Source organism: Pteropus medius, unplaced genomic scaffold, assembly GCF_902729225.1.
Source record: "Pteropus medius unplaced genomic scaffold, Ma_sr-lr_union100, whole genome shotgun sequence".
In the NCBI taxonomy this organism is placed as follows: Eukaryota; Metazoa; Chordata; class Mammalia; order Chiroptera; family Pteropodidae; genus Pteropus; species Pteropus medius.
The window spans coordinates 775,420-803,128 of record NW_024354550.1 but is presented as its reverse complement, the minus strand read 5'-3'; the positions used below and the strand labels follow the sequence as shown (position 1 = coordinate 803,128).

The window sequence follows — 27,709 nt, the reverse complement described above, 5'->3', positions numbered from 1 at the left end:
AGATAGATAGATGAATGAATGCATGCATGCCAAGGAGAGAAGAATTTTCCTAACAAAAGAATTTTAATTGATATATGTAGATACTCCTTCCCGCCCCCAGGAAGTGAAGCTTAATTCCTGCCCTTCTCCAAGTTTATTGTAAAACCAAGTTTATTGTAAAAAAACGATAATGTTCTTATGGCCTAGTAATAACCAATTAGAAAATGCAATTTCAAAAGTCTAACAAAAGATATGCAAACTGATTACAGAAAAACTAAACTGATAGATATGAAAGACCTAAATAAATAAAAAGAAACACCATAACATCGCAGAAGACTGAACATTTCAAAGATGGCATTTAATATTTAAATTAATCTATAAATTCAATATGATTATAAACTCAATGTATGTGACAGAAATATTCTTTATGAAAAATATACAAAAAAGTGAGAACAGTGGAATTTTTTTATATCTTTGCAATTCTCTTAATATTTATCTTAATAGAATACAGAGTGAGTCTCATATCTGCTTCTGCCTTCAATGTTTAGCACATACCAAATAGCTTCTAGAAACCTCCACTATAAACCCTGAGAGAATGACAGCCATAAAAACAAATAATATCTTACTATTATTATGTAAATATAATTTTGACCTCACAGTTCCACTAAGAGTCCTGGGACCATACTTTGGTAACCACTATTTTGGAGAAATAATGTGTCACTCCCCTTAACCTCAGGCCTTCACACTATTTTTTTAACTTACATTTCATATAAAAAAATTTAAACATAGAGAAGAGTTAAAGAATTTTAAAATAAATATTCACATATCCACTACCAAGATTCTACAATTAACATTTGACCGTACTATTTATCACATATCTATCCATCCCACTACCCATCGATACATTTTTTTTCTCTTAATTTTTTACAAAGTAAGTTGCAGGAACGAGTATACTTTCCCCAAATACTTCACATGCATATCAGTACTTAGAGTTTAATTTTTTAAATTATCTTTTCTTCTTAGGTAAAATTTAAATACAATGAAGTAAACAAAATTTAAGTATACAATTTGATGATTCTGACATTAGTACAACCCAAACTTCTCTTAAGATAAGTACCATGATTCGAACCCCCAAAAGTTCTCTCATATCCTTCTCAATAAATGCCTCACTTCTCCCTAAGCACCCAGAAACAATCACTGTTCGGATATTTTTTTTGTCCAGACTATTTTGCCTTTTCCAGAAGCAGTCATATAAATGGACTCATAGAATACTCTTTTATGTAAAACTTCTCTCACTCAATATGATGTTTTTTAGAGCAAACGATCCCCAACCCCGGAGCCACAGACCAATGCCAGCTGTGGCCTGCTAGGAACGGGGCCGCACAACAGGTGAGTGGCGGGCAAGTGAGTGAAGCTGGATCTGTATGTGTAGCTACTCCCCAGCGGAAGCATCACCACCTCAGTTCCACCTCAGCTCTACCTTATCAGGCTAATAAGGTTCTCATAGGAGCACTGGTCCCTGGTACCAAAAAGGTTGGGGATCACTGCTTTAGAGCTATGTATACTATTTTTTAAAGTATTTAAAATTAATTTACCTACCATGAAAATGACTATCAAGATGAGACAGATGCCAACTATGATGAGGAAGGGGATTAGGTAGTACTCCAGTGGAAGACTAAATTCTGGAACTAAGACAACATGGCCCCTAGAAGAAAACAAAGATTAATAAATGGGAATATTAAGAGCTGCCAAATTATGATGCTAATCAAAAACAAAAAAGATTTTTTTAAAAAAGGATTTAGACATTATAATTCAATCCATGAGACACATCTCATTTTCTAATATATGATTTCCAATAACTTAAGGGATAATTTTTTCCAACTTTAAGTCTATTTTACATATTTGTCAAAATAATTTGCCTATACAATTAAAAGAAGCTTCTAGACTGGGTAGAGGAAATCAGCCAATCAATACTTACTATGTCCATCCTGGAAACATGTTATTTACTGAATTTAGCAACCTGGGTAAAAGTATGCATATCTTACATGCAAAATTAGCATTAAAAAAATGGCAATACCTTGGATAGTATGTAAACAAGAACTTCCACCACAACCAAATTACTGTTCATCAGTTCCTCCTACAAAAAAACTCTAGAGCCACCATTGATGAAAATAGATTCCCTCCTCCCTACATTCTTTATATGAACTTGCTGTACCAGATACAATAGACATAGCCCCCGTACGCTATACTCTTTGAGAAATGAAATGGAAAACTGGTAAAGGAATTCACAGGAATTGTAGCTTCCTCTCTATTCTCCATCTTCTCCATTGCTTAACTGCGATCAAAATAGGCAAACTCTTTGTGTTTCGTGAGCAAATTTTACATGGCAGCAAAATCCTTCATTAGAAAATATCTTCAGTCTAGGGAAGGTTCTGTAAACTGGTCAGTAATATGACTGATTTCTCCGTTGTACTACTGTGCTACACAACAAGTATGGTGCTAGCAACACTACTTTGTTACCCACTGCTGGGTTATTATTTTTTTAAGTAGGGAAGCCAGGTACTTCATAATACAAAGTTTAAATGTAAAACAAAAACTCTCAATTTTATAAATGAAAAAAACGATTAGAGTGACTCCTTTTCCCATATAGGGATGCTTAGGATATCATAGTACTTAAGAAAAAATAAAATGAAAGCAAATTATTTCTATTCTAAAGCAATTTTTACGTTTTCATGCTATTATTTATTATATTCACATCCAAGGAATTATATCAAGCTTTGCCAGAAACAAAACAAACAAAAAGTTAATACCAGGAATTTCTCCCCAGTTTAAATTATTTACATTATATTTTCCAAAAACCTGCTAAGATTGCTAGAATAAAAGTAGCTTTTTACTTCAATCACTTTCAAGAAGAATAGGGGGTGATAAAAAATTACATGTATTTTTGTAACTTTACATAAAATACTAAAGTGATTGATATATCATCAGCATAAAAAAGAGAAAAGTAGGGCCTGGGCTGCTCTATTTACTACCATCTCTCAGCATGAGGCCAGCTTGGTAAATAATGTCCTTGTTCTTGGCACAAACTCTCTGAAACCACCCCCAGTCAGGGCTGAGATACAGTAACAGAGGCCTTGCTTTTAAGTAGAAGAGCCTTTCCATGAAATGCTAATCCTCGGCAATCTCCCTACACCACCCCTGCCAACCTGCTGTAAGTTAACATTGTTAGAGTTTAGAAACCAGTCTACTGAATATTCTAAATGCAACCCATGTAGCACCTAAATATCTCAGCAATAGGAAAGCTTACAACTCTTATATTGTTTTTTCTTCTCCTTTAAAGTTAAGGAATTCCTAAGATACATTTGGCCTGAATGAGATATACAAATAAACACTGTGGCAAGTGTTATTTTTCCTGAGACAAGTCTGAAGACTGCTCAGAAATAAACAAAACTGTTAGGTGAGAAGAAGTAAGCTAAAGAATAAAGCAGGAAGGCCCAGTGAACTAGAAATTAGAGACTTTATTGGAAACTTATCGTGTGTGTGCAACAAAAGAAACAATCAATTCTACAATTTCCTAGTAAGCATGTTAGAATTCATAGGCCTGGGTTCTAAATCTAATGTTCTACATATCCAATTAATTGCTGCCTGTTATATCTCAAATCATTTTAGTTTACTGTGAGGATTTTTAAAGGGTCTACAACTGATAGAAGGTTGTAAGCATCTGAAATCGAAATCCAAATGTACATTCAATATATTGCTTTTTTTTAACCGAATTGCTAATGGTGGGAGGGGTGACAGTGATGATACAGGGTGGAGAATTATAACAGAATACTAGTCCTCTAGTTTTATTTCTATTTCCTCTATCTGTCCAGACTCTCACAACTGAGCCTGCAGATTCATCCCTATCCTAATCCCAGATCAATTTGTATTTGAAAAAGGAGATATTCAAACAGTTTTACTAAGTATCTTACCATACTACATACATATCCACCCCAAAACAGTATACTGCATGAGCTCTGCAGCTAAGATCTGATCATTGAAGTAGAGTCCTAAACAACCCAGGAAATAGTGTCTTATTTTACTTTCCACGAACTCCAGGACTAATTTCAAACTGGATGTCTATGCCTAAACTTACTTGCCTGAACTTGCCCCTTTCAGATAAAGTGGTCAGTTACCTTACCAAATATCCTACACCATTTACTAGACAGGCCCATTTCTCAACCTGTGTCTTTATTTGTGGCAAACCTTGTTTTGCTGCCAGCACAACACTCTGTCTTTTGAAGAATCCTGAGGCAGCACAATAGCAGTTTAACTTCATCAACATTTACTTATCATCTCCTTGATGCAGTCACTGTGCCTGGTGCTAGTGAATATGAAATATGAAATATGAAATATGAAATACAAAATATGAAAAACTAGAGTCTCTAAGCATGGGAGAGAAAATGGAGAGTCTAGAGTTGAAAGGTACTTCAAGGATTGTTTGTTCTAGCTCTTCACTTTCAAAAGAGAAGATAGGTCCATGAGAAAATGAAGAAGTGGGGAAAGGTGGGCAGGAGGAAAAGGGAAGAGAGGAGGAGAGAGGGGATCGGAAGAGAGGGGGAGGAAGAAGAGGAAGCAATGATCAATGATTGCTAACATAAAGTATTCTTCCCTTATCCTCCTGGCCTTCCAATAACAGTTGAATTAGAATAAACCTTGAGCTCTAATTAGCAACTTAAAGGTAAAATAAGTAACAAAGGAATATTCTAGACTATATCTCCAAGGATTCAATCAGAAAAGTCCAGAATGTGGTAAAATTTTATAGGACAAATTAAAAGAAACTTAAGACATAAGAATCATTGCAATATATAAACAGTATTTGAAATATTTAAAAAAAGAAGAATTTCAGACAGTTGGGAAAATCTGAAGACAAATACGTTTTGATATTGAATTAACGTTTACTTTTTTAAAAAGGTATAATAATACAGTTATGTTTTTTATATATAATCTTCTAGTGATATATTCTGAGATCATTTAAGTTGAAATGATGGGGTATCTGGGACTTGCTTCAAAATAATCATAGTATGTAGAAGAAAGGGAGGTGAAAGGGAGCTAGAGACAGTCCAAATAAAATTGGCCATGAGCTGATAATTTTGAAACTGAATGATAAAATTCATTATGCTCAGCTCTTTACTTTTAAATGTTTAAAAGTTTCCATAACAAAAAGTAGAATAAATTAATGAGTGAGCAGGTAGGTAGGTAATGTAGGTCAGTAGGCAGGCCACTGGCCAACTGGCAAATGTATGAGGCAGATTTGTATGTACAGGTTTACAGTCCCTTATGCACAATTCAGAAACCTATAAAGCTTTTAAAATAATGTTTGCAACTCATTTCATAGTCAATCTGGACTGAACCGACATGATAAAATACTCATACGTTCATTGCAGATATATATAATTTGTTTGATTATGGGATGCTCCCTCAAATTCTATTTGGAATGTTACTTGACTTTTAAAAATCTGAAAAATTTTCAGTTCCACAATACATCTGTCCCAAGACTTGGGATAAGGAAATTTGTGGGCTTGTATTAATATACAAAGGGCCTAAATACTAAGTAAATAAAGAATGTTACAAAATATTATGTATTTTATGTTTGTCTTTTATGAGTACATTATCACTAATTAATGTATCAATATGGGGAAAAAATTAAAAGCTTTCTTAAAACAGTAGCTATTGTTAGAGAATAGCATCACAGAAACTTTCATTTAAATGCTTTATATTTCTGAACTGTTCCATATTTTACCAACATGTATTACTTTTTAAATTTTAAAATATATGATTTTATAATTAAAAACAAAAAAAACTTAAAAATATATTAAAATATACAGAATTTTTCTAATGAGGGAACAATATTGAGGTAAAAGCAAATATTAGTTCTCACTATTAACTATAAAAAATGGCTGACAAAATAGCATCTTGATTAACTACTTTTAATACAACATCCAAAATTACATCCCTAATGTAATAAAGATGTTCTGGGCATATATGTGAATAGTATTTCAAATATCAAAACTGAATAGGGAAAATGGCAAAAACAGAAAACCTTTTCCTTTTTTATACATGTTCAAACTCAAATATTCATAGATTTATTCCCACTGAATAATCAGAATTGGATTTTATTGTACTGGTTTTCTCTCTTGGCAAATGTAGATAATAAGAGATTATAATTACCTCTAGAGTGTTGTTGTGAGAATTAAATGGATAACAAATATAACTCTTGGTTTGATGAGTACCTAGCACTTGCTAAATACTCAATAAATATTACTGCTTTTATTATTAATATTGTTATTGTTTCCCTTCATCAAAAGTCTGTTCCCACTCACTATGTTTTGGAGATCTATATCATGGAAGAAGCTCTGAAGTGTTGACTGCAGTATTTTCTATATTAGATGAGACAGCTATGCTTTAAGTTATTTTTTAGTCTATGTTACCCTGATAATGAGATTTTGGGGAGAAATTCCATATAGAAGTTTTTATTATAAATCAAACTTTTAAAACTTGTAAACAAATTTTTTGTCTCTGTAAAAGTTAATCACTTAATACACTGTGTTTTGGATTCTGTGTTTATAAAATAACAAATTTCTTTTTCATAAAATACAAACATGTCTTAAAGAAATGAAAAGTGTTATATAAATATAAATCGCTTCTTTCTAAATACCAATATTTTGATTAAACTATAAAGTTCTGTTATTTTTTTCATAACACGGTGCCTTAAGCTCTCTAGTGTGAATATATTTTCAAAATGTAATGATACACAGAGGAAACAGTACAATACAGTAAGTCTTAAAAATAGTAATGACAAGAAATCATTTAGAACAATAGAGTTAATTCTAAAACATAACCTTAATTACAATTAATTAGTAATTTAATCTATATGGTTATTTTTTATATCCATTACTTACCCTTTTTCATATATGAATTCATCCTTCAGGGAATTAGCTGATGATTCACCAATAAAGACAGATGGTATGTCGATTTTCTTTAGCACATCGACTGTATAAAATAATAATAAAATTATTTGTAAAAGCCTATACTTAATATACAATCAACTTAACTTTCATAATAGCAACAAATGCAACTGCAAATAATTACAATGAACTCGAATTGTGTACTGGTCGATTTTCCCAATTGCAGATTTATACTATTATCAAATATCAAAACCGAATAGGAAAAATGGCAAAAACAGAAAATAGAAAACCTTTCCTTTTTCTTTTTACACATGTTCAAACTCAAATAGTCATAGGTTTATTCCCACTGAATAATCAGAATTTGAATTTACTGTACTGGTTTTGTACAGTACAATATATTGTATGAAACAAACATAACATTTACAATAATAAAAGTTAACATTTTTCATACGTACATTACCATACTACCTCAATAGTCCTATGAGACTGGGATATAATTATTTTTAATATTTCCATTTGATTTATTCCTTCGTGGATATAATTAACTATTAGAAAAGGAAGAAGAAAAAATTCTGTTTTCTTTCCACACTTAATTCCTAAATAAAAAGTTCAAAGCTTTTTTTACATACCCATTCCCAGGAGAGGTGTAAGCCAAAGAATGTAAGAAAACATCACTTCACAACAGTCTGAAAAATGACATCACACATCCACGGCTTTCCAGAGTGAAAGGAAAGCTGTATAAATTTCTATTTCTTCCTAAGTCTGGAGTTCGTGGCAAAGCTTTGTGTTCTGATTGATATCTTAAGAAATTTGACTCTTATACTATAAAATCAAAAGCAAATGCCAAAAGAAACAAATAAAAAGAAAACTCCTCTAAAACTTTGTAAAAATTATCCATTGACAGGAAGAGAAATAAAAACAATCCTTGACTCTTTCCCTTTCCTTTCCTTTATTCCTTATATCAAATCCTATCAACTTCAACAGAGGTCCATAATTCTATCATTTCTCAACATAGTCACTGCTAATGCTCCAAATCGCCATTACCTCTTACCTGATGCTGCAGCAATGTTCTAACAGGTCTGTATTGGCACTCTGGCCCATCTTTCACCTTCAGTCTATTCTCCAAAGAATAGATCCTTTTAAAATATAATGATCTTTTTAAACTATAAGTCAGATCACCTCACACCTCTGTTGAAAATCCATGTAGAACAAATTCCAAAGTCCTACAGAACCAACAGAATCTGGCCCCTGGCTCCCTCTCTAATCTCATCCCCTGCCACTCTCTCTGTCCTTTGCTCACTCTACTCTAGCCACTGCCACACTTAGAAATACCAAGCATGCTTTATCTTTGAGCCTTTGCATCTGTTTACTGTTCCCTTTTTTTTGGAATATTCCTCCACCAGAAATCTGCATGCCTCAGCCTCTCACTTTAGACCCAGGCTTAAATGTTACCGCCTTATACATAGAAATCTTCTCTGACCACCCTATCTAAAATAGCCACCCTTCCTCATTCCTGTCACTCTACATCCTTTTAGCCTAACATGTTTTTCTTCATAGCACTTGTCACTACTTGACATACAGCAAACCTCTTTGATTATGTGTTCATTTCTTCTCTCCAACCCTAGAATGTAATAATAGTAACAGCAGCAATAATAATAACAATGGCTAAATAACCATTGGATTACTACTTAGAACCAGGCAGTCTTCTAAATGCTTTATATGTGCTCGCTTTGGCAGCACATATACTAAAATTGGACTAATAAAGAGAAGATTAGTATGGTACCTGCACAAAGACGACACAGAAATTCATGAAGCATTCCATACTGTTGTAATAACGAAGACAGAAATCTGGAAATGATGCAGAAAGAAGAAAAGAGAGACTTGACAGTGAAAAAATATGAAAGAAATCTACAAGAACTAACACCATCAGAAAAAACAATATAAGAAAAATGGGTATACCAGAAGGAGAAGAGAAGGAGAAGGGAACAGAGAGCATATTCAAAGTCGATGAGAATTTCCCAGACTTATGGAAAGAACTAGATCCTTGAATCCAAGAAGCAAAGAGAACATCTAATTATCTCAATCCAAAATGCCCTTCTCCAAGACACATTATATTAAAACTGACAAAAATTAATGAGAAAAGAGAAAAGAGAAAAGAAGATGGTAACCTATAAAGGAAAATCTATTAGATTATCCTTGGACTTTACAGTAGAGACTTTATCAGCTAGGAGAGAGTGGAACAAAATATTCAAACTATTGAAAGAGAAAAATTACCAGCCCAGATTGGCTGTTAATTTCTCCTTTAGATATGAAGGAGAAATAAAGACCTTTTCAGACGTACGAAAGCTGAGGGAATTTTCTACCACAAAGCCTACATTACAGGAAATACTGAAAGGACAAAATACAAAAGGACAAAAAATACAAAACTGAGTAGGATGATTAACAGACAGAAATAGCAAACTGCAACCTTTATTAAGAACAAATTATTATGTACTTAAATATTACATGATTGTTAAAGTTAAAAAAACACATTAAAAAGAACTCACAGCATAAATAGGGATAATTTGAGACAACAAAAACAGAAAAGGGGAAGTAGTAAAGATCTGAATCTGCACAGGGGAATAGAGATAAGACAAAAGCAGATGGAAAAGAACTACTGTATATATGACACTTTCCTTTTATACAAACTTAATGGTAACCACACATGCAAAAAAAATCCAGAACTGAGACAAATAACATAAAACAAGAAGGAACAGGAGGAAAAACCATAGAACACCACCAAATTAAAATATCAGAATCACAAGGACAAAGAAACAATGAAGACATTGAACTACCAGAAAACAAAAGGTAAAATGGCTCTTCATATTTCATAAAACTTCATATTTCAATAACACTCTAAATGTAAATGGACTCACTCAACAATAAAAAGGCAGAGAGTAGCATATTGGATCAAAAAACAAAACCCAACTATATGCTGCCTTTAAGAGACATATCTCAGCTGCAAAGACTAATACAGATTCAAAGTGAAAGGGTGGAAAACAATACTCCGAGCAAATGGCATCCAGAGAAAAGTGAGCTGTACTTATATCTGATGAAACAGACTTAAAAATAAAAAAAGTAACAAGACAATGATGGACACTTCATAATGATAAAGGAACCATACATCATGAAGACCGGTAACATCAATATTTATGCTCCCAATCAGAGAGCACCAAAATATATAAAGCAACTACTAACAGAACTAAAGGGAGAAACTGAAAAAAATGCAATTATAGTAGGGGACCTAAATACCCCACTTTCAGAAATGGACAGATCATCCAAACAGGAAATTAATAAAGAAATATCAACCTTAAATTACACACTATGCTAAACAGACATAATTGATATTTATAGGGTCTTTCATCCCAAAACACCAGATTACACATTCTTCTCTAGAGTACATGGAACACTCTCAAGGACAGATCACATGTTGGGACACAAAACTAGCCTCAACAAATTTAAAAAGACTGAAATCATACCCAGCATATTCTCTGACCATAAAGCTTTGAAACTGGATATCAATTGCAAAAAGAAAGCAGGAAAAAACACAAATATGTGGAGATTAAACAACATGCTACTAAACAATGACTGGGCCATAGAAAAAATAAAAGGAGAAAACAAGAGATACATACAAACAAGAATGAAAATACAACATATCAAAATTTTGGGGAAACAGCAATAGCGGTGATAAGAAGAAAGTTCATATCATTACAGGTTTATCTCAAGATAAAAGGAAAATCCCAAATTAACAACCTACTATTACATCTCAAGAAAAAAAGAGGAACAAATGAAGTCCAAAGTCAGCAGAAGGAAATAGTAAAATTTAGAGCAGAATTAAATGAAATTGAGAACAAGAAAACAATAGAAAAAATTAATACAACAAAGAGCCGGTTCTTTAAAAAAGATTTAAAAAATCTTTTTTTTTGACACCCCCCTGGTTACACTTACTAAGAAAATAAGAGAAAAGAAACAATTAAATTAAAGCAGATATGAAAGAGAAGATATGACAGATACTACAGAAATACAAAACATCTTCCTAGAATACTATGAAAAAGTATATGCCACCAAACTCAATAACCTAGAAGAAATGGACAAATTCTGAGAAATATACACCTTCCTAGACTGAATCATGAAGAACTGGAAAATCTTAATAGACCAATCAACAGTAATGAAATTGAAATGATCATCAAAATCCTCCCTAAAAGTAAAAGTCCAGGACCAGATAGCCTTGCCTGTGAATAGTACCAAAATTCAAAGATGACTTAATATCTGTTCTTCTCAAACTTTTCTAAAAACATTTAAAATGAGGCAATACAAAATACTAGCAAATGAAATATAACGATACATAAAAAAGATTACACATCATGATCAAGTGGGCTTTATTCCAGGGGTCCATGGATGGTTTAGCATACGCAAATCGATAAATGTGATACAACATATAAACAAAATAAAGGATAAAAACCATATTATCATATCTATAATGCAGAAAAAGCATTTGACACAACACAGCATCTATTTATGATTAAAACACTTAATAAAATAGGTATAGAAGGAAAGTACCTCAACATAACAAAGGCCATATATGACAAACCCTCAGCTAACATCATGCTTAACAGTGAAAAACTAAAAATGTTCCCTCTAAGATCAGGAAGAAGACAAAGCTGTTCCCTTGTTCAGAAGTAAACCCATATTTATATGAGCAAATAATTTTTGACAAAATTGGAAAGCCACCTGCAAAAGAATGAAACTAGATAGTTGTCTATCATCACACACCAAAATGTACTCAAAATGGATTAAAGACCTGAATATAAGACCTGAAACAATAAATAGCATAGAAGAAAACATAGGCACCAAATTCATGGACCTTGGATTTAGACAGGATTTTATAAATTTGACCTCGAAGGCAAGGGAACTAAAAGCAAAAATAAATGAATCAGACTATATCAAACTAAAAAGCTTCTGCACAGCAAAAGAACTATCAACAAAACAAAGGGGTAACCACCTGAATGGGAGAGGAGAGGATATTTGCAAACAATACCTCTGATAAGCAGCTAATATCCAAAATATACAAAAAACTCATACAACTCAACAATAAAAAAAAATCAAATTAAAAAATGAGCAGAGGACCTGAACAGACATTTCTCCCAAGAAGACATACAAATAACCAACAGAGATATGAAAGGATTCTCAACCTCACTAGCCATTAGGGAAATGCAAATCAAAACCACAATGAGATACTGGTTTACATCTGTTAGAATGGCTATCATCGACAAGACAAATAATAACAAGTGTTGGAGAAGTTGTGGGCAAAAAGGAACCTTCATACACTGCTGGTACGACTGCAAGTTGGTACAGCCACTATAGAAAACAGCATGGAGGTTCCTAAAAAATTAAAAATAGGAATACCACACAATCCAGCAATCCCTCTTCTGGGTATCTAACCCCAAATTTAAAAAAATTTATTCATAAAGATACATGCATCCCAGTCTTCACAGCAGCATTATTCATGGTGGCCAAGACATGAGAACTAAAGTGTCCTTTGATAGATGACTGGATAAAAATGTGCCACATATCTACAATAGAATATTACTTAGCCATAAGAAAAGATGAAATACTGCAATTTATGACAACATGGATGAATCTTGAGATTATCATGGTAGGCAAAATAAGTCAGACAGAAAAAGTTGAGAACCATGTGATTTCACTCATATGTGGGATATAAAACCAAAAGCAACATAAGAACATTACAAACAGGCAGAGACTCATGGACACGGACAAAAGTTTACTGATTACCAGAGGGAAGAGGGAATTAGGGAGCTAGATAGGGATAGAGGGGGTCAAATATATGGTAATGGAAGGAGATTTGACTTGGGTAGTGAATATACAATATAATATACAGATGATGTATTATAGAACTGTACACATGAAACTTATAATATTTTATTAACTAATGTCACCCCAATAAATTTATTAAAAATACACAAATAACTATACTTTAAAAAAAAAAAAAATCTTCCTTTCCTTTCCAGATATTAGAACCTCTGCTGTTAGTAGAACATGTGCAATATTTCTTGTGGTTATGGACCAAACCTTGAAAAAAGGGACAGATACATTTCTCTTTTAATAATCAATCCATGTTTTCCTTTCTTCTAACAGTAACAGCAAAGATGAAAACTGGTAAAGATCTTTATAACGTTTGTCTTTGGATATGTAAAATTTTGAAACACACACATATGCAAGAATGAAGCAAAAAGTAACAAAGTAATCCAAGCAATAATATCAAGAACCAAAATTCAGAGCAATCTTTAATATATAATAACTCAGTTGGAATATTTCTATTATATGGTTATATGCTACTTTTAATATGTAGCACATTTTCCTCAGGAACTGACATGATTATCACAAAAAGGTTTTATGGTATTACAAATAGGTGTTAAAGAGAACTGATACCTCCAACTTGCAGAATTTTTGTAGGAAATGTCAAAAGAGTAAATAGATACTAAGTTTGTTTAACGCAAAACCCTTGAAGTCTGGAGGGTGGCTAAACCATGGGCTCAGGCCTTCAGCAAAACACAGAAAGGGTAAATAACTTGTTCAAAGTTATATAGTTAATACAAATGGGAGCTTAAATTTGAATTCAGTCCTATTTCTAGAGTGTGTATACTTTCCATTTTGCCAGTAATGTATACAGGTCACAAAGGGTGCTGACTTGAGATGTATCACCTGGAATAATAACTTTTTTAAGGGAGATAGTTAAAGGAGAAGAAAAATATGTCAAATCTGCAGTACCAACAGAACTAGTTTATTTGATAAGTAAAATCCCTTCATCAATTCCTCTAATTCTCAAGCAGTGGTTGTCAAACTTTTGTGAAATGCTAAGGATAATTCATGCATTCTATAATTAGGATGATTTTATCAGCTGGAAGATTAAAATAATGATTTAAAATACAAAAAAAAAATTAACTAACAAACATTCCTAAATTGTTTTCTGTATGTTGTGTAAGAAAGAAAAGAGTTCTACTCAAAAAACAAAATAACAGTATCTTATGCTATAAAAAGATTTTTTTAATCAAGGAATCCAAACTATTTCCTATTGAGGATGCAGTTATTTAAAGTCCTAAATACATTTCAATTTAGTACATCAGTCCATAGCTTTATGTCTGTTCTTTGTTCCAAGCTCTTTGTTGCATTCATGACTCCATGGACCTTAGTAGTAAGAAGTAGTATAGTTATATACTAAAAGAAAAACAAAAATAAAATACCTAATCACGAACGCTTACATTGTATTTTGGGTTCTGAACTCAATTTCCAATGTGTGTGTGTGGGATCTCCCTCACACCATCAAACAATTCAATTCAACTCAAGTCTAAAGTTATATAGCTAGAGATAGTATCAGATTCACCGGTTAAGGTTTAGTCTCACAAAACTAGCCCCCACCCACACTCCTCCCAACATAACTTAGGAACAGATAGAAAAGATATATAGGGCAAGGTATGAGGGAAAGGGCACAAAACTTCCATGCCTTGTCCAAGTACACAACTCTCCCAGCACCTCCATACTTTCGCCCAGAAGCAAACTGAACTTTTTTTTTTAATGGAGGCTTAATTACCTAGGCATGATTGATTAAACCACTGGCCATTGGTAATTAATTCAACCTCCAGTCCGTCACCACTCCCTGGAGGTGGAGGGGTGGGGCTGAAATTTCCAATCCTCTAATCACATAGTTGGTTCTCCTAGCAACCAGCCCTCATCCTTAGGCAGAGTCTAAAACTTAACTCATTAACATAACAGAAGACACCTTTTACCACTCACTAAATTAAGTGAAAGCATACAACTTAAAAGTCACTCTGATTAAAGCCAGTTATTTCATTAAAATTAGTTCATTTTCCTTACAAGCTAATATTTAGTACAGAGTAAGGAAAGATACTACCATTTTGAATGAAAAGCTACAGGCATGCCAAGGTATGTTAAGGAGCTAATAACCAACTGGTGTAAGAAAGCGAAAGTATGCGGCTTTGAAATTCCACAAGAACACCATAGCTATTTAGTGTATCTTCATATCCTAAAATGTGATCTTGTGAAATTCTAAATAAATCACAAAAAATGCTTCTATGGCATCTTGAACTCCACATATTTCTCTATTTAAAGCTTTATTTCTCTATTTAAAGGAAAACTGAAGTTTTCCTTTAGTTGTACCGAAATAGCAACACATCTTCTAAATTAAACACATAGGTAAAAGAAAAACAAAAACAAAAAAAAAAACAAAAAAAACATTCAGGAAAAAAAAAAAGTCAATTCTACTTCTATTGTGAATAAAACTGTCCCAAGGGGTTTAAAATTCAGAATTCTCTTTCTGATAAAGAAGAAATTTTGCTTTTTAAACAGAAAATGAAAGAAGAAAAATCCTGTTAAGTTTTAGTTCTGAAAGATCTGTCAAACAGGAGAGAAGTGATACCTGTACTTACTGTTGTTGGATCCCATGCTAATGAGGTCATCAGAATCAACATTGTGAACTATGGCTGCTTTGTATCCTGCTCTCTGTGCATTTAAAACCTACAAGTCAGAAAACAGTCATGAGAAAGTGCTCTGTCAAAAGTCCTTCAACTTCGACAAACATAAATCAACAAGTCTATAACTTATTTCTAGGACTAGATTAAATATGTCATAAGTATGTTCTTGAAATATAAATCGATATTTTACAATTGATTATCAAGGATTTCTTTGCTATCTCTTGATTTCATTCATAGTATTAAGTGAAATGAGAAGCAAATAATAAAAGATAGAGATACAGGCTAAAATAATAAAAAGATCCAAAACAATAAACTTGTCTAGCTCTAAAAAGGTAGAGACTTACTGTGATCAAGCTCGTCATCAGCTCTTGAAAATTCAAATATACCTCCACTACTTATTAGTGAGATAAACTTGGGCAAATTATTTCTGATTCCCCAATTTTAAAATGAGAATGACAATATTTTTCCCATATGTGAAAAAAAAATTTAAATGCTAATATCACGTCTAAGGCATACAAATGAGTCAAATAAAGGCAATTTTTTATTAGCTTCATCATCTACCATGTTTTTTTAATTCCTTTCTAAAGCTCTGAAAGAATTAACAATACTTTTAACCTAAAGTTGCTTGCTTTGGTTCTGTCTAGCTATTTAATCTTTCCTAAAGCTAGTCTCCAAAGTAGTAACCTTTGCATCATAAAGATAAGGCTAGTTATATATGACAAAATCTCCTTACATGAAAGATCTAAAAAGCATCCAAACAAGCATCCACACCTCACTTTCAAACTAACAATATGTTTTCAATAAAAATAAACCCAGACGTAGGCTATTTATTTATTATATAACCTTTAGACCGCTGGTAAAAATGAAGGATCAGATCATTATTTGCATATTGGTTAAATAAAATGAAAACTGGGTAGGTAAAAGCAAATTACATACATATATATATATGTATATGTACATACGTATATATGTATGTACACACACACACACACATATATTATATATACATATGTATTATATAGTTCTGAATACTTTGAAAACTATATAGTTTTGAATATTTAAGATGGTAAGAAACTTGAAATACATCACCTTGCGATCATTATTTGGTGATGTCTCTCAAAGGGTTTATAATATTTATATTTCTAAACAAGGAAATTAATTTTTAAAAGAATTCCCCCAAAGACCTATGATTAGTTCTGTTTTGGTTATTAGCATTATAATGATTCAAAACTCTACTGTTAATAAAAATAAAAACTGAAACAAATTCCAAAGAATAAGGGAAAGCCCAGAGCAGGAATTCCCAAGAGTAAAAGGAATGTCCAAGGATTCAGACAGACTCTGGATTTGAACACTAGGTGAGAGAATGAGGCTTATGTGTTCAACTCCAATCAGGCATATTAGCTTTGCGCAGAGTAAAATTCTCTTCTATATTACCCTTGACTTCTCTAAAACTACCCCACAAATGCAAGTTGGATTTCTGAAAAACACAATGTGAATTAATCAGAAAATTTTTATCTTATCATTGAAAATAACTGAGCTGTCAGAGATAAGAATATCTCAAAAATTAATATTTTGTTCATCTTTACAGCCTCTATAGCATCTATGAAATAGCCTGACACAATACAGACACTCATTAAATATTACTTGAATGAGTAAATGTATAAAGTATGTGCTTAAATATCCTCACACTATAAAATTACAAAAACAAGAGAGAAAATTAGGCAGAGATTTAAAAAAAAAAAACCAACTAATTAAAATAGCATAGTTGACCGACAGGATCTCCTGCTCTAATGTTAGGAGTAACAGCAAGATAACAAACCAGCCAACAAAATTGTTATAATGAATGTTTAGCAATCATGCAAGGAAAGGTCAATAATAAAGAAAATAAGTCTACTATTTTTTGTCAATGTATACATTTTATTTTTAGATGGATTTTGTTATCCAACTAAAATTGAGAAAATGCCAGCCCCACAGACTCTTCCCAATAGGTATTACTTCCTTTCAAGGGGACAGAGGGGAGGGGAAATCTCTTAAAAAGGATATTATAATTTCTAAACCTTATTTCTTACTTATATATTAATCTATTACATAGCAGTACAGACTTCGTTTAGCTTTTATTTAACCAAAAGTATATTTGGTGGTTGTTGCTATTAGTTTATCTGATGCTTTAATGACCATTTTAACAGTTTCCAAAAAGTTGAGGAAAAATGTTCGTTCACACCAAAAAAACAAAACAAAACAAAAAAACCTCTTCCCAGAGATATAATTTAAGAAACATACTATTTATATCAAAAGCTGTTCTCCATTAATGTAAAATAATTTTACACTTCTTTTTAAAGCCAACTAATGCACATAGTCATTTATAAGAGATAAAGTAATCAATTTTACAAGAGGCTTTCTGACCCCCAAATTGTTAAGAACCACCAATATAAATTAATGAATTTACAATAATCTGCCATGTGTATAACTAAATCTAGCCATTAGATTCTTAAAACTACACCAAGCAACTAAGGAAAAATGTTTCTTTCACACATTCAAAATGGTATTATTTCTAAAAATACAATATAAAATTACATCAGTATTAAAAGCTGTTCTCTGCTAAAAAATAATAAAATAAAATTCCTAAAATAGAAAACTTAGAAATATTAATATAGAAAGAAATTCTGTAAGCACAAATGTGAATTCCAGAAAAATAGAAACATGCTTTCGAAAATATAACAAGTCTTCCCCGAGGATTTCGTTGTTTTAATTTCTAAAATAATGAAATTAAATCAAGAAAACATTAACATATGGACCAACAGTCATATGAATACAAACAACGAAAATATATCATGTTTATGAACTATAAACCTCATGTGTCAGTCAAATTAAATTACATTTTTAATTAAGCAGCAGCTGGTATATTTAAGAACACATGAGGCAGAAATAAAACCTAAATCATTTAGTAACCATGTGCAAGGTTTCACATTCATAAAATGCAACCTCAAACACATGGTGTCAGTTGGAGGCAAAGAACTCAAAGATTCATGAATAAAAAGCACAGTGAACAAACCTAAATTCTAAAACCACTATCAAACTTAAAATTAAATGAAAAAACCTGAATTATACAGCCAAACTGCCTTTTTAAGGAAACCGATCAAAGCTATTAGCTCAAATTGTGGTAAATACACTACATATTTTACATCTAATCAACAAATTAGCCCACTACTAAGTAATGTAGACCAGGTGGCACCTAATCAAGAGTTTTAAAGAAATATGGGACTGTTTATTATTATAAATAGCCCGTTTGTTAGAAGATAGCAGACTGCTAATGGAAGAGCCTTCAATAAAACAGGCACTAAAAGGAACCCTGGAAATGACACAATAGCTCATCTTATCTGCAGACTCTACAAACTGGTAATACTAACACTAATAAAAGAGGCTTGATTATGCTGTCAAGATGATCACTGAGTAGAGAACTTTTAAGGACAAGTAGGCATGAGGGGTTGGGGGAAAACTGTTTATAGAATATACACAACAAGGCTCCAGACCAAAAGTTATATGAATAAAGGAAGCCTTTATGTACCAGTGCTTTACATATATTATCTCTAATAACTAATACAACTTTTAATGTAGATATTCTTTTCTATGTTTTAGAAATGAGGAAAGACGGGTAAATTAAACTGCCTTAAGTTTACACTTAGTCAGAGCTGAGATTTGAACACATTTATTTGATTAGATAGAGAAGCATAGGGTTTCCCAATGAATCAGGATGAGAATCAAGATTATTAATCTTATTTAACATTTTACAAATGTCTGGAAAGAGGAGCTGAAATGAGAAAGCACCAAGACTCAGAAAACATTAATCTTAAAATCTTATGGGAAAAATAAAACCTACACAGTTAGTCCCACTTTTCCATGGTTTCACTTTCTACAGTTTTAAATACCTGTAGTCAACTGCAGTTAAAAAATAGTAAAGGGAGAGGGTGGCTCCATAGTGTAGTGGTTAGCATGTCTGCTTTACATGCAGAAGTTTCTGGGTTCACACCCCAGATGGAGCCACTGACCATACCACAGGTGTGCCAGGCCCCCAGGGTGCACGCCCTAGCGCTTAGGAGATGCCCCACCTTCAGAGATCCAGTTCTTAAGGGGCAACAGCAACATCCATAGGTCAGGGGTGGAAGAGGGGGCAGGGGTTAACTAAGAGAGGAAAAAAGATAGTAAAGGGAAAATCCCAGAAATAAACAATGCATAGGTTTTAAATAGTGTGCCATTCTGAGTAGTGTTAATGAAATCTCTCGCTGTCCTGATTCATCCCTCCTGCAACATGATTCATCCCTTTGTCCAGCATATCCACACTGCATACACTACCCACCTGTTACTCAGTGGCTATTTGGGTTATCAGATCAATTATCACAGAGAGAAAGAGACCACATTCACATAATTTTTATTATAGTATATTGTTATAATTATTCTACTATATTATTAGTTATTGTTGTTAATCTCTTACTGTGCCTAATTTATAAGTTAACTTTATCATAGGTATGTATGTATAGAAAAAAAGTCTGTGTATGTGTGTAGGGTTTGGTACTATCTATGGCTTAAGACATCCACTGGTGGTCTTGGAACATATCCCCTGCAGATAACAGGGGACTAATATATACAAAACAGAGTATAAGCCAAGAAGGAAAATGCTAAAATATTGTGATAGTTTATAGAAACTTAGAGGAGAAAATGCTGTGGACTAAAATATCTATGGCAGATTTTATAGAGCTCAAATTATTCTTTAACAGAGAGGAAATTTGGGTTAATAGTGGAAAGAGTTGGGGGAAATTTCTCATATTAGTGTCAGAGAGAAATAAGACAAAAGGCAAGACCCAGTAAGATATATTAAAACACACACACACACACACACACACACACACACACACACACACACACACAGAGTGACCTCAGTAAAGAACAAACAGTGTTACTAAAAGGAAGAACGGAAGAGGAGTGAAAAGTATAGATACTTGGAACTGTATTAACTAGACTCGAATTCTCACTCTGTCATGTACAAGTTGCACAAATTTAGGCAAGTAACTGAACTTGCATAAAACGAGCATGATAATATACCCAACTTAAAGAGTTACTCTGAGAATTAAACGATTATATGTAAAGTACTTAAAATAGTGTGTAGACAGTAGTACTTGGCACATATTAAATAAGTGCTAGTTATTATTGTCACTGCTATTGGTTGTTATTGTTTACTACTGGAGAGTCAGAGGTGAGAAGTAGAGAAAAAAGGATAGATTGTACAGTATCTTGAAGGCCATTCAGAAAAGTAGATGTGGGGGTCTCCTGTGTCAAGGGTTCACAGCAGGTATTTGAATAAAGAGTTGACATGATTAAAGCAATGTTTTAGAAAGATCTGGTAATGCTTAGATTGATATGGAGAGGAGAGATTGAAGATTTGGAATCTATTATGACAAGGCAGGATAATAGCAATATGTGAAAGAACACTAACTTTTATTCTTCTTCACAACCAACTTTTGAACCTGGGGAACTTGGAAGATGCATTTAACCAAAAATGGGAAAGCTAAAAAGCAGCTTGTTTTAATAAGGAAAAAGAAGAGAATGGTTTTGAGCACACTAAATTTTAGAGGTAGCAAGGTTTCCGTACACAGATTTCCTAGGTAGGTAGAATATAACAGACCAGGACTTGACAAAAAAATTTAGATTTTCAGCAAATCATTTGTTCATTCAACAAATATTTGGGCAAAATAAAGCCACCGGTTGCTGAAAATAAGTAATTAAAAGCAAACTTCTAATAAAATATAATCCATTCATCTTTTTTTACATTTCCTATAGTTTTCAACTCTCTTTAACATCTATACAAGAACTGCGTTACGTGTACTTTGTTTTTTATCCTGGGCAAAGGCACAACAAATAAGCAGACCTATGTATATTTATGGGTTATAGGCCTGCAAGAATGGTAAAAATGCAACAGAGGTGACTTTCTTTGATGGAAAAGAACCTTTGAAAGAACCCAATTATTATATCAGACAGCAGTCTGGATGCTCATGTAAAATTAGACACATTTGGAACAAAAATATTTTTTATTCCAAATGTATTTCAAGTCCCCAAGGCTTTTTCTGAATTATAGTATTGTTTTTCCCTTGCATGAAGAATAATTTGTAATGACTGACCAACCATGAAAAGGCTTGCTCAGAAGCAGACAGATGGTATTCCATGAATACCATACATGCATCTCCTGAAAACACCCAGTGTTTCTGAGAACATCTGTCTTCAGGTGATGGGCAAAAGAAGTTTGATTCAGAATAGCAGCCATTTAAAACATATTCTCTTCTAATTTTAATAATAATATAACCTTAAGCTTAGTTCATTATTTCAACATTTTTATTAAGAGTATAAAAAGGTCGTTTATTATAATTGGGAAGCTAAAAGAATATACTGAAATATGTCAGACTGTAATTGACACAGAATAGAAAATATATGTGATTTAGAGGAAAATTTTAGTGAGAAGTTATTTTATTTACTAAAACAAGTATAGTAATAATAGAAGTAGAGAAGACATAAAAATATTAGGGAAATTCAACTCTCCTGCCTTTGAAAAAAGTATTAAAAATACATATATTTTGAGATGTATTCCGAGTGCTTAATCAGAGAATGACTAAATTTTCTTGATCTCCCATTTAATCATATAATGCCTTCAATGACTTTAAAGCATCTTTATTTTCTTTTCGCTCTCAATCTGCTTTCCCACCCAAAAAATAACTTGGGTTCACATTTTAAATTAATATTTTAAAATATTTCCTATTAACAGTGTTATCTACAAAAAACTCCAACAATTAACATCATATTTTCTGATAAAACACTGAATGCTTTCTCCCGAATAATAGGAGTGGGGGAGGACTGGGGAAAGGGGAAGAAAAACAGGAAAGAGAGAAAAGGAGAGGAAGAGAAACAGAAAAAGAATAAACACAGATTACCCTCTCTCAAAAAAAAGATGCTCTTAATTTGCAAGTTGACATAATCATCTACTTAGGTAAATCTATAAAAAGACTACAAGAAGAAACATTTTATTTTAAAATTCTATATCCAGCTAAACTCTCCTTCAAAACTAATGGTAGAATTAAGACATTTCCTGATAAACAAAAACTGAAAGAATCTGTCAGGAGTCCTATAAGAAATATTAAAAGGAGTCCTTCAGGCTGAAATAAATAAAGAGTAGACAATAACTTGAATCTACACAAAATAAAAACCATCAGTAAATTTAACTATATAGGTATTATGAAAACAGTGGAAAGATATTTTTATTTGTAATTTTTTGTTGTTTTAAAAGAAAGCTGCATTAAAAAATTGTGTTGATGGGCTTATAACATATAAAGATGCAATTTTTATGACAATAGTACAACAGTATGATAGAGAAGGTAGGGAATGAAGGTATATTGAAACAAAATATTTATATATTATTTAAACTGAGTTAATATTAATCTAGACTACATTGTTTTTAAGATTTTAATTGTAATGCCCAGGGTAACTGCTATGAAAATAACTTAAAAATACATAGTAAAAGAAACAAAGGAATTAAAATGCATGCTAGAAAATATATATTTAACACAAAATGAAACAGAAATTGAAGAAGAAATAAATAAAAAAGATATAAGATAGAAAACAAATTACGAAGTGGCAGGTTAAATACTACCTTAATTACATTAAATGCAAACAGACTGAACTCTCAATTTAAAGCCAGAGGCTGGCAGAATGGATTAAAAAACATGGTCCATCTATATGTTGTCTATAAGACTCACTTTCATAATTCAAAGATGCAAATGGGTTGAAAATAAAAGGAAAGGAAAAAGATATACTATGTAAACAGTACAAAACTAGACTTTAAGATAAAAATTGTTACTAAAACAAAGAAAGACATTTTATAATATTTTCCAGCAGGAAGATATAGGTACAATAAACATATATGCACCTTATTACTGAGTCCCAAAATACATAAAGTGAAAGCTGAGAGAACTGAAGGAAAAAATGCATTCAAAATAATAGTTGGAGACTTCAATAATGGACAACTTTTATAATATATAGAACTAATCAGAAGATCAACAAGGAATTGAAGACTTAAACAACACTATAAACCAACTAGACCTAACAAACACCTATAGAACATTGCACCCCAAAATAAACATTCTTCTCAAATGCACAATCTCCAAAACAGACCATATGTTAGGCCCTAAAACAACTTTTGATAACTTTAAAAGCACTGAAATCACACACAATGTAATGAAGTTAGAAACCAATATTAGAAGGAAATTTGGGAAATTCACAAAAATTTCAAAATTAAACAACACATCCTAAATAACTAATGAATGAAAAAAGAAATCACAAAGGACATACATTATAAAAGTAATTTGAGATAAATGAAACGAAAATATCAAAACTTTTGGCATGCAGCTAACACTGGGTATTTGACAGAATCAATACTCTTTCATGATAAAAACATTCAACAAGCTAGAAATAGAAGAAAACTTCCTCATCCAGATAAAGAGCAACACCAAAAACTCATAGCTAACATCACACTTAAAATAAAAAACTGAATGCTTTCTCTCTAAGATCAGAAGCAAGACAAGGATACCACTCCTGACACTTTTACTCAATAGTATACAGGAGGTTCTAGCCAGGAAAATTAGGCAATAAAATGAAATAAAAGGCATCCAGATTGTAAAGGAAGAAGTAAAACTATCTCTTTGTAAAAATTACATAATCTTATATATAGATAACCTTAAAAATCTACAAATAAACTACTAGAATAAATTCAGCAATGTAGCAAAATATGGGATCAATATACAAAAATCAGTTGTTTCTACATACCAGCAATGAATAATTCAACTAAAGAGGAAAATCCCATATGTGGAAGCAAAAAGAATAAAATACCTAGGAATAAGTTTAACAAGAGAAGTACAACACTTGTACATTGAAAATTATTTATAAATAGAAAGAATTTAAAGATCTAAACAAATGAAAAGAAATTTCGTGGGCTGGAAACAGTGTTGTTAAAATCGCAATACTCCTAAATTGACATACGATTTCAAATCAATCCATATCAAAATCCCGGTAGCAATTTTTTTTTTTTACAGAAATGAACAAACCAATCCTAAAATTCATATGGAAATTCAAAAGAACCAGAAAACTCAGGATAATCTTGAAAAAGAACAAAGTTGAAGGGCTCAAATTTCCCAATTTCAAAACTTTCTATAAAGCTAGAGTAATCAAGACAGTGTGGTACTGCATAACATAACACACTTAGAGATCAATGGAACAGAATTAAAATTAAGACAGACGCAATATTTCATATGTAGAATTCCTGTCAAAAATGTTTAAGTTGAATATAATCATGATGAAATAATCACACAAATCCAAAGTAAGGGGCATTCTGCAAAACAACTGGCCTGGATTCTTCCAAGCTATCAATGTCACAACTATAGGATGGGGAGGCTTGGGCATCTCACAACAACAGAGTAACTGATATGAATTATCCTTCCTTTTATAAATAATGAGAAAACCGAACGAAATTTATAAAACAGCTGCTTTCAAACACTAGACAACAGTCAGCACAGGACTGTGCTCCCTGAGAGAATGAAAGTATAATGATGCCTACAAATGCCCTGACTTTCCGCCTGGAGAAACTTTGTGGATCACTTCTTCGCAGAGCAATGCAGACTAATATAAAGCACAGCAGTCTCATCGAGTTATGAACACAGATCTGAGTTCAAGGAAGCTGAGGAGGCTCAAATTTGAATTTCCAGGTTTGAGTACCATGGAGAAGGGTAAGTACTTCAGAAATCTACGCTGGGTCCCCTTGGGTCTTTGGCTGAACATAAAGATGTGTATGCATACAGTGAAACTCTACAATGATGTGACAAACAATCCCACTAGGGAAAGAAAAACTATTGGGAAGTTTAAACAAGATCAATTTCCAGAGTTCAAACAGGGTCAGGAGAATTTCTGACCAGCCAGAAAGGGGAAAGAAACTATATTAAAGATTCAAGACGTTCAGAAGATACCCTAGAAGTATTACAACTTAGTCGTAGAGCTAAAATAGTCCTAGAGTAAATGCCACTCTTTTATACATACATATACATATAGACACATATATATAATCTTTTATTTTTCAATCATGGTTGACACACAATATTATTGTTTCAGGGGTACAACACAGTGATCAGACACTTATATAACTTACAAAGTTGATCACCCTGATAAATCCAGTACCAATATGAATGATCCCACACATAGTTATTATATTATTGACCATATTCCCAATGCTATACTCTATATCTCATGATTATTTTGTTAGCACCTACTTGGACCTCTTAATCCTTGCCCCCTTCCCTATCCCCCCAAATCTACTCTCATCCAACAACCATCAAAATATTCTCTGTATCTATGAGTTTCTATTTTTTTATTTTTTAGATTCCACATGTAAATGAGATCATATGGTATTTGTCTTTCTCTGTCTGACCTACTTCACTTACCATAATACTCTCTAGGTCCATCCATGTTGTTGCAGATGGCAAGATTTCATTCTATTTTTATGGCTTACTAAATATTCCATTGTATATATGTGCAACTACTTCTTTAATCATTCATCTCCTGATGAACACTTAGGCTGCTTCCATATATTTTCTATTATAAATAATGATGCAATGAATATATGGATGCATGTGTCTTTTGAATTAGTATTTTGAGTTTGTTTGGATAAATATCCAAAAGTGGGATTACTGGGTCCTTCTTTGTCTTGTTACAACTTCATTTTAAAGTCATTTTGTCTGGTCTAAGTATTGCTACTCCAGCTTTTTTTTTTTTTGCTTTTCATTTCCATTTTTATTAAATATCTTTCTCCATCCCTTTATTTTCAGTCTCTGTGTGTCTTTCAATCTAAAGTGAGTCTCCTGCAGGAAGCATATGTAAGGGTCTTGTTTTCCTATCCACTCAACCATTCTATGTCTTTAGATGGAAGCATTAAATCCATTTACATTTTAAGTAATTGTTGAAAGATACGCAGTTATTGTCATTTTATTACTCATATCTTTAATATTTTTCTTCTTCTTGAAGTCACTTTCATTTCTTATAATACTGGTTTGGTGGTGATGAACACCTTCAGCTTTCTCTTGTCTGGGAAGCTCTTTGTCTTTTGATTCTCAATGATAGCTTTACTGGGTCATCTTGGTTGTAATTCCTTGTTTTTCATAACTTTGAATAATTCATGCCAATTCCATCTAGCCTACAAATTTTCTGTTGAGAAATCAGCTGACAGTCTTATGGGAGCTCCCTTGTAGGTAACTGATTTTCTCTTGCTGTGTTTGAGATTCTGTTCTTAACTTTGGCATTTTAATTATGACATGTCTTGATGTGGGCCTCTCTGAGTTTATCTTGTTTGGGACTCTCTGCGCTTCCTAGGGTTGTGTGTCTATTTCCTTCGCCAGGTTAGAGAAGTTTTCTATCACTATTTCTTCAAGTAGGTTTTCAATTCCTTGCATTCTCATTTCTCCTTCTGGCACTCCTATTATGCCAATATTGGTATGCTTGATGTTGTCCCAGACACTCCTTAAATTCTCATTTTTCTGGACTTTTTTCTTCTTTTACTTCTGATTGGGTGTTTTCCAAACCACTGACTCGATCCTCTGCTTCATCTAATCTACTGCTAATTCCCTCTAATGTATTCTTCATTTTTGACTGGTTCTTTTTTATGCTTTCTATCTCCATTCTTATGTTTTCTCCCTCTTTGTTGAAGTTCTCATTGAGATCACTGAGCAACATTATAATTAGAATTTTGAACTCTGCGTCTGGTAGATTGCTTGTCTCCATTTGGTTTACTTTTCATGGAGCTTTGTTCTGTTCTTTCGAGACATTTTTCTTTGTCTCCTCATTTTGGCCTCCATGTGTTTGTTTCTATGTATTAGATAAAACTGCTATTTCTCCCAGTCTTAGTAGAGTGGCCTTATGCAGTAGGTATCCTGTAAGGGCCAGTGTCATAGTCTTCCTGGTCACCTGAGCCAGGTGCTCCAGGTATATCCCTTGTGTGGGTTGTAGATACTTTCTTGTAGTTGAGCCTTGGATGGTGTTTGCACATCAATGTGAGTTACTGACCCTCAGGCTGACTGGTTATGAAGACTGGCTGTGACTATAGTAGAGGAGCTGTGGTGTAGTGGCTGTCCCTATGGAGCAAGATTCGCTTTAGCA

The 27,709-nt window shown here is 32.7% G+C and overlaps 1 protein-coding gene and 1 non-coding gene across 9 annotated transcripts in view; one reads left to right on the top strand and one right to left on the bottom strand.

The window, feature by feature from the left end:
- RNF13 (ring finger protein 13) overlaps positions 1 to 27,709 on the bottom strand; it is a 139,792-nt gene that overhangs the window by 40,679 nt on the left and 71,404 nt on the right. For 5 of the 8 annotated variants that reach the window (XM_039855073.1, XM_039855076.1, XM_039855074.1 and 2 more), the window contains 3 exons: positions 15,431 to 15,518; positions 6,921 to 7,011; positions 1,579 to 1,684 (listed from right to left, as the gene is read on the bottom strand). In XM_039855073.1, coding sequence (XP_039711007.1) covers positions 1,579 to 1,684; positions 6,921 to 7,011; positions 15,431 to 15,518 — 285 coding nt within the window. Of the gene's footprint in view, positions 1 to 1,578; positions 1,685 to 6,920; positions 7,012 to 15,420; positions 15,519 to 27,709 lie in introns of all 8 variants that reach the window. The other 3 variants (XM_039855077.1, XM_039855078.1, XM_039855079.1) reach the window with 1 other exon arrangement.
- LOC120596646 (U6 spliceosomal RNA) lies at positions 8,648 to 8,754 on the top strand. Its single transcript, XR_005651223.1, has one exon. It is a non-coding gene; the product is annotated as a U6 spliceosomal RNA (small nuclear RNA).